Source organism: Dipodomys ordii, unplaced genomic scaffold (assembly GCF_000151885.1).
Source record: "Dipodomys ordii isolate 6190 unplaced genomic scaffold, Dord_2.0 Scaffold227, whole genome shotgun sequence".
Lineage (NCBI taxonomy): Eukaryota > Metazoa > Chordata > Mammalia > Rodentia > Heteromyidae > Dipodomys > Dipodomys ordii.
This window is the reverse complement of record NW_012267443.1, coordinates 1,066,252-1,077,689: the sequence shown is the minus strand read 5'-3', so window position 1 is coordinate 1,077,689 and position 11,438 is coordinate 1,066,252. Positions and strand designations below refer to the sequence as shown.

General features: G+C 37.8%; 1 protein-coding gene across 1 annotated transcript in view; it reads right to left on the bottom strand.

Moving 5' to 3' along the window:
- The window catches only part of Slc25a13 (solute carrier family 25 (aspartate/glutamate carrier), member 13), a 150,599-nt gene that overhangs the window by 27,032 nt on the left and 112,129 nt on the right, over positions 1-11,438 (bottom strand). The window contains exon 13 of the mRNA XM_013035852.1: positions 450-590. Coding sequence (XP_012891306.1) covers positions 450-590 — 141 coding nt within the window. The remainder of the gene's footprint in view (positions 1-449; positions 591-11,438) is intronic.

The following is an 11,438-nucleotide window of genomic DNA, read 5'->3' as shown; positions in this document are numbered from 1 at the left end:
GGCTACAATGCTTGATAAGAAATGTACTCATTATCTTGCCCATGTAATTGTAACCCCTCTGTACAGTATTTTCACAATAAAAAAAAAAAAAGAAAAGAAATTCATGACCTAGTATGAGCTCCCCCTTGTTTTGTGGTGTTGGAGCTGGAACACAGAGTCTTGCACATGCTAGGCAGGTGACATGCCTAGACGGCTTCCTTAAAGACAGAGCTTAGCCTATCTCCTGAAAAATGGTGCCTCCCAATCTTATTCACATCACAGTCATCCTGGATTTTTGCATCTATTAGGGCAGGTTTTCTGCAGGTGGCAGGAATTGGCATAAAGATGTCCCATGGGTTCCAGGAGAACATCTTTTCTAGGTGTAGAAATAAAGATCAATTTCATTGGGAAGAATAGCTACAGTTTAGGAGATGAGAAAGTAATCAAATAATGACTGAAAGTAAAATTACCTTGTAGATGCCAAAAAAGCCCAGGTCTCGCACAACAGACAAAGCACTGACCCGGGGACCCGTGGTGATTTCTCCAGCTACTTGCAAACGGATCTTGACAATTTCTAAAGGATTCGTGAAGATCACTTGGGAGCCTCCAGCCTAAAGAGTAAAAGAAAAGATTTGTGGTCAAAATTGGGATATGCTAATGTGGGTCACAGATAGAGTTCTTATAGAGGTGCTGGTGACTCATGCTTGTAATCCTAGCTACTTAGGAGGCTGAGATCTGAAGATAGTGGTGAACTTCCAGTCAGTCAGAAGTATAGTTACGGCTCAAGTGGAACAGTACTAGCCTTGAGTAAAAAAGCTCAATGATTGTGCCCAGGCCCGGAAGTGGCACTGTGGCTCGCCTTGAGCTGATGAGCGCACGAGTAGTGCCCAAGCCCAGAGTTCAAGACCCACGACCAACAAAACAAACAAACAAACAAAACAAAAAAACAGGCCCCTGGGTTCAAGCACAGGCACAGCACATGTGTACACACATACACACACACATACACACATGTACAATTTTATCTGTAAGAGTCTGTAGTTTCAATCTCTATTAACGAAAATATCTGGTTATAAATGAATTAAAGTAAAATCACTGCTTAGAAAATCTTTTATGTGGAAGCCCCAACTTCTCAATATGGAAGTTGAAAGAGGGCAAGATCAGAGGACAACTTCTATTGGCCTCATAGTAAATGATGAAAGATTCTTTGTAAATCTTTGGGGACTGAGGATACAGCTCAATCATGGAGTACTTGCTTGGCATGTGTAAGGCTCTGGGTTCCAGAACAGCACCAGGAAAAAAATAAAATCCTATTGTACAAGCATATACCACCACAAACATCAAAGCCAAGTATACAAAGGTAGTGATAAAATAAAAAAAAAATCAGTATTAGAATAAAGAGACACAGACCCTGCTTCTTACAATAACAAGGGAAAATTAAGACAAATACTCTTAAGTAATGGGTTTCAGGATTCTGGCAATGATTCAAAAATTGCATGCAAACAGGTAAACTTAGATAACATTTTTTAATTGGGTGGATCATCAAATGTCAGTTATGGGATTATTCATATGATATCATATCATTCATATGTTACTTGTATAGAGAATTGTCTTTTCATATAAGATAAATGGTATGTCAAAGTAGTAAAAATATATATATTAAAATCAATTATGGCCCAAACTTTGAATAGTGTGTGTTACTTCATTCCAGCAATGGCTGGATGCCATACTTCCAAGATCATTAGCAAAATCTTTAAAGTGTACCATACTGAAAATTTTAAGCTAGCCATTTTAAAGCTAAGCCTATATTTATTAGAAGCAATTATATTCTTATCATATACTTCAATTTGTTCCTTGCCACCAATTTACTAAATTTTTGTATCATCCAAACTTAGATTAGTATGTAGCACAATTTAGAATTTTTTTTCGGGGGATGGGGGTCAGTCATGGGGCTTGAACTCTGGGCCTGAGTGCTGTCCCTCAGCTCTTCAGCTCAAGGCTAGCACTCTACCACTTGAGCCACAGCGCCACTTCCATTTTTTTGGTGCTTTATTGGAGATAAAAGTCTCATGGACTTTCCTGCCTGGGCTTGAACCATGATCCTCAGATCTCAGCCTCCTGAGTAGCTAGGATTATAGGCATGAGCCACCATTGCCCAGTTTACAATTCAGAATTTTCAAATGCAGAGATGTCACTAAAGTCAGGCTGCAGTCATGGTGCTGACATTTCATAGCTCAGTAGATACCATCATGGTAACATGGGCTATTTGGGTCAACATAATTCAAAACTACTTCATGGTAGATTCTCTATTCCTATGTATGGGCCCTCCCAAAATGATCTGAATCCAAACAAAACTAACCACAAGGATAGTCTTTGGGGTATTATTTACAATAGTTGGAAATAAAGAATTAGAAACAATATAAATATTTAAAAGCAAGGAATCGGTTAAATTATGTCCATACATATATCTATATGTATTCATATATATACATATATAAATATATGTAGCCAATAAAAATACCATGGAAAATGTTCAAAATTTCCTCTGAATTAGAAACTGTCACATGTTTAAGATGCATGTACCCTTTTCTATAACACACTTGATACCACCACAGAATGATGCATGAAACAGATGCTTCAGGAAGACTGTTATGATACCAGGAAAAAGGAACTATGGACACATAACTTCTGGTGGACTCAGAAAGAAACAACTCAGATTCAATGAGGCATAAGGTGTCAAGGATGAATCAAGGGGTCCTTTGGAGTCAGGCTGGAAGGAAATGTGAGACTGCAAGGCACCGGGAGGAGATGCTTATCATCAGATGGTGTCTGAGTATCGCCACAGTTTGATCGCAGAGCAACACACTGCCTGCTGCTCTTCTAACTCCTAGTCTATTATCTGTTCACAGTACCTTAGCTATGTTTCTCCTTTGCAGAGATCAAAGACAGTCAAGTAGGCAAAATAGGCAGACAACGAACAGGAATCCCTATTGTGCAGAGTCTTTGTGTCCCTCATCACTTGCGAGCTCTGGCTGTGTAAAGATGGTGATGTTTTTGTGAGTGTAATTTTTGTCACAAGTCATTTCCCTGTAACTTTCTAGGACCTGTGGCAAGTAGGACAGGGAGAGCTTTACATATTGAACTCAGTGTGGGATACTGTATTTGCTGTGGGGACATGACTTCTCTACATGTTTCCTTCCATTGCTTTTGTTAGTGAATCCCTATAAGAAACATTCACCTATTACAGTCTTGCTTCTTCACCTTCATCATTCATTCACATATTTGTTCCCCAAACATTTAGAAGTGATCATGTTCAAAGTTTGTCCTAGCAACAGCAGAGATACAGGATGCCTGAGAAAGCTTTCTGTTCTCAAGGAATTTGAAGTAAGATTAGAAGTAATGGGTATTCGCTGAACATTAACATCCATTATGGGCTACTTGGGTATTGCTCTGTACATTATGTGTGTGTGTGTGTGTGTGTGTGTGTGTGTGTGTATGTGTTTTACTTAAGAGTAAACTGAGGCATAGGAAGATTAGATCAACTATTATGGGCTGAAAATAGTTGATTATGACTCTCTTCCATTCTCCATGCGTCATAATGTGACCTATATTTATAGAGACAGGGCCTTATAACAAAGGGAATTAAGTTAAAGTGGTCTTTAAGGTAAACCCTAATCCAATCTCCCTGGTAATCTTACAAGAGGAGGAAATTAAATAGAGACATATAAGGTATAAGGTGCAGAGAAAAGATCATGCAAAGACACAGAGATAAAACGACCAAGAGGGAAACCATAGAAAAAACCAGGTTTGCCAATATTTTTATCTTGGACTTCCAGCCTCCAGTAATGTAAGAAGATAAATATCATTTGTTTAAATCACCATCTGTGGTTCTTCATTTTGGCATCACCAACAATTTGTCCAAAACAATAACTACACGACTCACAGATATAGGAAGTGAGGGAGGGAGGGAAGAAATGATGAAAGTGTGGCAGCAAACAAGATTCATTTCATTCTTAACCTGATTTGTTGCATGTTAACTCGTTTGTATAACTATTTAAAAGACAATAAAACTAGAAGATCAAATGCTAGCTGGCAAATGAAATGGGCTCAGGACTTAGGTAGTCTAGGTAAAACTAGAACAAAACCAGCAACAAGGGTATACCAAATATGTATGGCAGCAGACCTAGTACCACATTTGTAAAGTAAAATTGAATAAGGATAATAATTATGATGAGATCTACTTTATCCATCATCACTTACTGAGCATCTACAATGTACACGGCACTGTGCATGTTTTGGCTAGGTTCTCATAATATCATAAGGTAGGCAATAATATAGATTATCCTGATTTTATAAGTAAACAAAGTAAACTGAGGTTGAGAGGAATAAGGAGATTATTTAAATTGCCCATAGTCACAGAGCTAGGAAGGGAGACTATGATTCTACGTGAAAGTTGCTGGCAGCTAGAGCCTGGACACTTCCTTACCTTCCATGGCAGCATGAAAGTCTGACCAGTGGCCTTCTAGATGGCATAGAATGGATATGAAAGATGGTAGCCAGTCAACAGCGAGGTTGTAGAGCTAAATCGTGGAAAGTTAATGACACTAACTTAGAAGAACAAGCTGCTTTATGGATGGATAAGGTAATAGTGAATTTTTGTAAGTAGAGCTGAGCACATAGCTAGTACAATAGTCAGACTGGTGTCCAAGCCACAGGAGGACTCCTGAGCAGCAGACAGGAGTGTCCACAGCACTAATGTGGGAAGAAAGGCCTGAAGCAGGGTGAATAATTAGGGTTTTAGCAGAATACATGAAAGATACAAGGCCACAATTAAAACAATTGCATCTGCAATGAAGTAGGGGGTGGGAGACCATAGGGTCCATGAAACAGCTTAGGTGATATCTGAACAGGGCCTCAGAGGACCCACAGCCACAGGAAGCACCACAGTGGTGTCTATTTAAGAGTCTACGGCATGAATTCAGAACAGAAAGTAGGATAAGATCATGCTTAACAGGTACGCAGGTGATAAAGAGGAACATGCTGCAGAAGGCAAGGCATAGCAAGTTGAGAGAGGGCATATGCCACATGTAACAGATGCCAGGAGCTTGTATGCAATGGGAGGGAGCAAAACCAAGAGTGGGATGAACAATGAACATCCTGTAATCTTAGATACCCTGGAGGCCAAGATCTGAGGATCACCGTTCAAAGTCCATGAAATCCTTTCCTCCAGTTAGCCAGAATAAAAGCTGGAAGTGGAAGTGTGGCTCAAGTGGTAGAGGGCCAGCCTTGAATGGAAAAACTCAAACAAGAGCTTGAAGCTCTGAGCTCAAGGCCTAGTACTGGCACAGAACAACTATAGTTTGCTTTCATGGTATACAGAGTTGGGAAGAATTGAGTTACAGGAAAAAACATATCAATTAGTAATTGTCTTTACTACTTGTGCTTCAAAGATAAATACAGAATCAAGTAAAGAGACATGATTAAAGTTCTGAGAGAATTATGGTGAAGTTAATCTGATCTTCAATAGAGAAAATGAAGTCAGATGTGGAGCTATGCTTAAGTAATGGAACACGAGTCTTGAGTAGAAAAAGCTAAGCATGAGCATGAGGCCCTGAGTTCAAGCCCCAGTATCAGCACACACATACATCCCCACCCCCACACAAAGATGGGAGCTATTGGTACCTTGCCTGTCGACATACAAATCAAAGTTCATGACATATTTAGCTATGGAGACGTCTACTTGAAGCGTATAATCTTCATAGACTCACCACCTTTGCATTCAAGAGAGGAAGGCTCAGAGCAACTGGAAAGGTAAATTGGGGCTGTGAAAGCTACCAGTATGTCAGCATGAAGCCCAACCACCCAGCTTCTCAATAGAATAAGGCTCTAGGAACACAAAGCATCATCGTTTCCAAATGCTCTAATTTTTCACATGATACAGTACTCACAGCTCAAAGTAAAATTATAGGTTTTTTTCTTGTAACACTCCCTCTCTGAAATGGGCTATCAGATAGATAGTCTGCAAAGAACCTAAAATGAAGCTTCTATCACAGCTTCTTTCAATGTCCAGATGCTCCTAGAAGCTTGATTCTTTGTCTTCCTCATAATTTTGCAACCAAAACTTCTCTTGCTGTGTCACATAATTACTTCATTGTAGACACTTCTAAACTCAACATAGGAAACTCTAGTTTGAGAAGTGTTCTATGTATTTCTTTTAAAAAATATAACAAGAGCAACATTTCAAAAATGCAAATATGAGAAAGGCACTGTAATCGTACTATCCTGCTTCATGTTTTCTTAGTACTTCAAGAACAGTGAGCAGGAGTGGGCAAGTAAAATTTACAGTCACTTCAAGACATTTTGCTCATTTTCATAACCATAAGAAATTTCAACAACCTAAAAATATTATATCTAAAGCATCAGTTCAGAAGCTCCAGTTCCTGTAACTCCACAGTCTACTTTTTTTTTCATCTGCAAAAGCAAACCTTTCCCCTGTGCCTCTCCACTAAATTAATAGTATTCTTTCTTGGGATATGAGGAGTCAAGTCAAAATACTCTGAAGATGAAAATCCATTCTTTTTTTTATGATTTTCCTACCAAGCCTTTCTAACCAACAGTCTTCCAAACTCTCAGAGGATACTATACTTATAAACCGAGGTCACAATCAATCCCTGTCCACAGAAAATACAGCAAATTCCTTTTTTTAAACATAGAGTAATTGCTGCTGTTTTAAAGTAAAAGCATTAAATATAACCATAATTTAATCACCTTCCCTTAATTTGAATTCACATGGTAGATACTTATAAGTACTTAAAAAATTAAGTGGCAAATGTATATGAAGAATGTGTATCTTGATATTTTAATTATGCTCAATTGAATGTACTCAGATTTAAAGTGCTTTTCACAAATGACATGTGCTAAGAATATCTAATTGCACACTGATATTCTAAAATATGTGCTTATATGTGTCAAAAAATAGATTAATATGAAATCACAGAATATGACAAAAACAAACTAAAATTCAAATACCTTATTTTGAATATTTGGCTACAAACAAAATTGTAACTACAATTAGGTAAATGCCTAATGATTTGTGGTCCATTAAAATGAATATATATGTGATGATGAAAGTATTTGGATATCCAATAAATTAGAAAATAAAGATTTCTTAAGAAATTTCTTAAGAAACTTCAAACTTCAATTTACTTTCATTTCTACTCTTACCAACTCAATTTTAGATAGAAGCCTTAAAATTATTTATTTGTAACACAAATACTATTAGTTTATATAAGAGTTAAAGGCATAAACACACGTATTCAGTGAATAGCAGTGGATGGACTGGATTAATGTGCATTACTCAGTAGCAGTCGACTACTGTGCTAAGTGTCGAAGAAGAAATTCAACAATCTCCCAGAAAAGATGGCCTTTTGAGGTAATATGAGGTCAAACGCCATTCACTCTATCTGGCTCTAAAAGGATATGTATCGGGACACACATTGTCATCCAAGACACATTGTCATCTTCAGTAATCAGGAACTTAAGTTCCCACCCAAGCTGACAAGAGTATCTTAAACTCTACTTGTTATGGGCTAAATTATATCTTTAGAAAACTCATACATTTAATACCCAACTCAAAGTACTTTAAGATGAGACTGTATTTTGTAACAGGGCCTTTAAGGAAGCAGTTAAGCCAGGAGATAGTGACCCACCACTGTAACCCTAGCAACTCAGGAGGCTGAGACTTGGAAGATCAAGGTCTGAAGCCAGCTGGTACAGAAAAATCCTTAAGACTCTATTTCCAATTAACCAGTAAAATGCCGGACTGAAGGCCTGGGTCAAATAGTAGAGTATTAACTGTGAACAAAGCCCTGAGGTCAGGCCAGGTATTGGCAGAAAAAAAATAAATACAAAGAAAAAAAGAAATAATAAAATAAAACAAGGTCATTAGGATTGGTGTCCTTATAAGATGAAATTAGGATACAGATAACACAGAGACTGAAGAGTGACCCTGTGAACACAGAGAATTGTCATAGGCAAAACAAGGAGAGCAGTCTCAGGAGAAAGCAAACTTGCCAATCTCTCAATCTGGGATCTCCAGAACTGTGAGACATAAATTTTTGTATTGGTTATGGCAGACCTAGTAAACGACTCACTGAGACTCCAACTAAATATTCACTTCACTAAACATAAAGCAATATACAATCTTTCTCCTTTGATCTGGTATATAAGTTAAGCTTTGCAAAGAGAATTAAATAGATTCTTACCATTTAATTAGGCTGTGTTCTTGTCTTAATTTTTTAACCACATGATAGGCAGAAATGGCTATTCTGTTTACAGATTTTATAAATATTAAGTTTCATATTTTCAGCTTCATAAGGTTTTAATAGGCCTATAGGAACCTGGCCAAGAAACCAAAGCAGAAGCTATTTGACTGACATTAAAAAGCAATTAAGTTACAGACTTGTCAAATATGTTAACATTTGGAGTCTGCTTGTTATACATGTCTATTTTGACTACTACCGCCAGAATCATTTAATGCTTTACAGACTTTCGATATCTAAAGTATGAAAGCTGTGGCCCATTCTTTCTTCAGATTTTCCAAGCATAACAAATCCCTTCTCTATTTATTAGAAATCCAGAATAATGGTTCCAGAGTCAAAAATATTCAGAGACTTTAATAGAGAACGGAAAGCAAGGAAAACAGAAAAATGGTATCTGGCTGTCTCTGTGGCTATAATAATGTTGGACTTTGTTCTACTAAGATAATGTATCATCCGAGACTCCAAAGACAGGTTATACCTAAATGTCTTAGTTTGCCTACAAGAACCTATCATAGGCTAGACAGCAGAGAAACAACATAGAGTCTGGATGTCCAAGGTCAGGGTACCAGCATAGTTGGGACTTGGTGAAGGTCGTCTTCCTGGTTCACAAATACTATCTTCTCCCTATGTCCTTAGATGGTACAAGTGAAGGGGGTACTCTGTAGATCCCTTTTATAAGGCACTGCATTGCATTCATGGTTTAAACTTATCTCCCTCCAAACTGCTAACACAATCACATTGGGCTTTTAAGTTTTGACATTAAATATATAGGGAAGTAAACAGTAAATTTACAGCCTTCAGAAACTTCTTACCATCAGGCAGTCTTTTCCTTCCTTCCTTCCTTCTTTCCTTCCCTCCCTTTCTTTCCTTCCTTCCCTCCCTTCTTTCCCTCCCTCTCTCTTTCCTTCCTTTCTTCCTTTTTATTCCCTCCCTGTTGTCAGTCTATGCAAGAGTCATCTGGAGAAAGCTTGTCCCTGAGGCAGGCAGCCAGTGGAACTTTGTTCCAGGCCAAAACCTTAGTCCCATCCCCTAGAAAGCTTTTTGGGTGAACCATGATGGAGCTACCTCCTCAGCTTCTCAGAAATCTCCAAATTTGGACATTGCCATGGTTGGCTTCCCCCCTCCCCCCTGCTGCCCCAATCATTGGCTCTTTTTAAAAAAACCTCTCTTTTATATGATTCCCTCATGGTTTTGACATGATAATTTCACAAGTTAACCATTCAATGAAATATTTTCTTCTTAAAACATAAGCCACAATAAATAAACTATACAAAATGCCCCCATGCTATTATCTTTATCCTGTTTTTAAGGCTCTGAATATATTTGGGATTACTTATTTGCCATTTTTAGAAATGAAGTCAAAATAAACATTTTAAAAGTTGGTTCTATTACTGAGTACTCATGGATGGCATAAACTCGTGAGAAACATCCTGGGATCCACATATGTAGATATGGTTACAGCTACGTCAGAGGCCTATCAATTTTTCCTTTACTGCCTTCCCTGGAGTAACTGTTCTTCATTGGTCATCTGTTTCTGAGCAAATTGGACATGGTATATAAGAAACTACCTTTCTTTCCCAATTCTGTAATTGCCCCATCAATACCACCTACTAGTCAAACATTTATTCATTCAATACTTTTTGAACTTTCCCAAGGCACAGATCAATCACAGTGTGATGGGGATTCTTTCTTCAGTAGTTGGATGTCCTAGTTTAGTCCGTAAAGTTCTGAGAGATACAATGAGCTGACAACACATAGTTATCTTCTATGAAAGATCTTCTCAAGTGACTGTTTTTTTTTCTTCTTTCTTTAAGCAAAGACAACAGTTTATACATAACACCTGATACAGTCTCTAAGGCTTCAAGTCATTAGGAGTTGATGAACAGGGTTAATGTAAACATAAAATAATCTGTGTAAGGTGGTCTTCTTACAGTGTGGAGTATGTACAGAAAATTCCCCTAGGAAATAGTCTAAATAAAAACAAATACTTCAAAAAATCATGTATTAAATTGTTATTAAATTATAAATGTATTCTAAAAATGTAAGCCTTTTAAAAAATGAACTTATTTCCATAGTATCGTCTTTGTTACTTTACATGTCACACAAGAATGATTTCGAGTTAATGACTAAGCCTCAGGCCATCCTACATTTATGAATACGTTATGTGTAGAGACTTGCAAGTGAAAGAAGAATTCTGCTTTAAGAAAACTGCACTGTGAGGCCAGCTCTCCACAGGAACCCTGAGAAGAGCAAGATCGCAAAAGTAGGACTTAAATCCACTTCAGGCAATCTTCCTCACCAGCTTTGATTGCCTGAGTCTATGTGTTCATTACACAAGGGCATTTTCTCCCTAGTTTGATATGATTGGTTCTGAAATCTCAAGGGACTTCAAGCTCAATCATAAGGAATATGGCTTTGGGTATATTTTATGATGAAAGTACCCACACTATTATTCAGGGCACACTTACAGAATTCAGAGCTAAAAACAAAACAGCACAAGAAGAGTTTGAAGACATTTATAGGTGCTGGAAAAAAATTAAACTATTGAGCATATAATCATTTATATCTAGGTGGGGTCATGACTCAAGGTTTGTCATTGACCTTCCATCTGAAATACAATTTGTCAATCAAATTTTTTATCTTAGTAGTAGCTAAATAAAAAATCAAACACAAATGGGCTAATTACCTGGGGCCAATGCAGGGGATGAAAAGAGATTGAAAGGTTCTATTGTAATCCTAGCTACTAAGGAGGGTGCAATCTGAGGATCAAGGTTTGAAACCAGTTTTGGTAGACAAATTCAAGAGAGTCTTGTCTCCAATTAATAAACAAAAATCAGCAGTGGAGGTATGGTTTAACTGGTAGAGCACCAGCTGTAAGCAGAAAAAGCTAAGAAAGTACAAGGCTTTGGGGCTGTGATTTGTCTCAACAGCAGAAGATAAAAAGAGCAAAAAATAGTGAAAGGCCCTGAATTCAAGACCCAGTATAGGAACAGCAAGGGGGGCAAGGGAGAGAGAGGGGGAGAGAGGGAGACAGAGAGAGAAACAAAGAGAAGGGAAGGAAGGAAGGAAGAAAGAAAGGAAGGAAGGAAGGAAGGAAGGAAGGAAGGAAGGAAGGAAGGAAGAAAAAGGGAGGGAGAG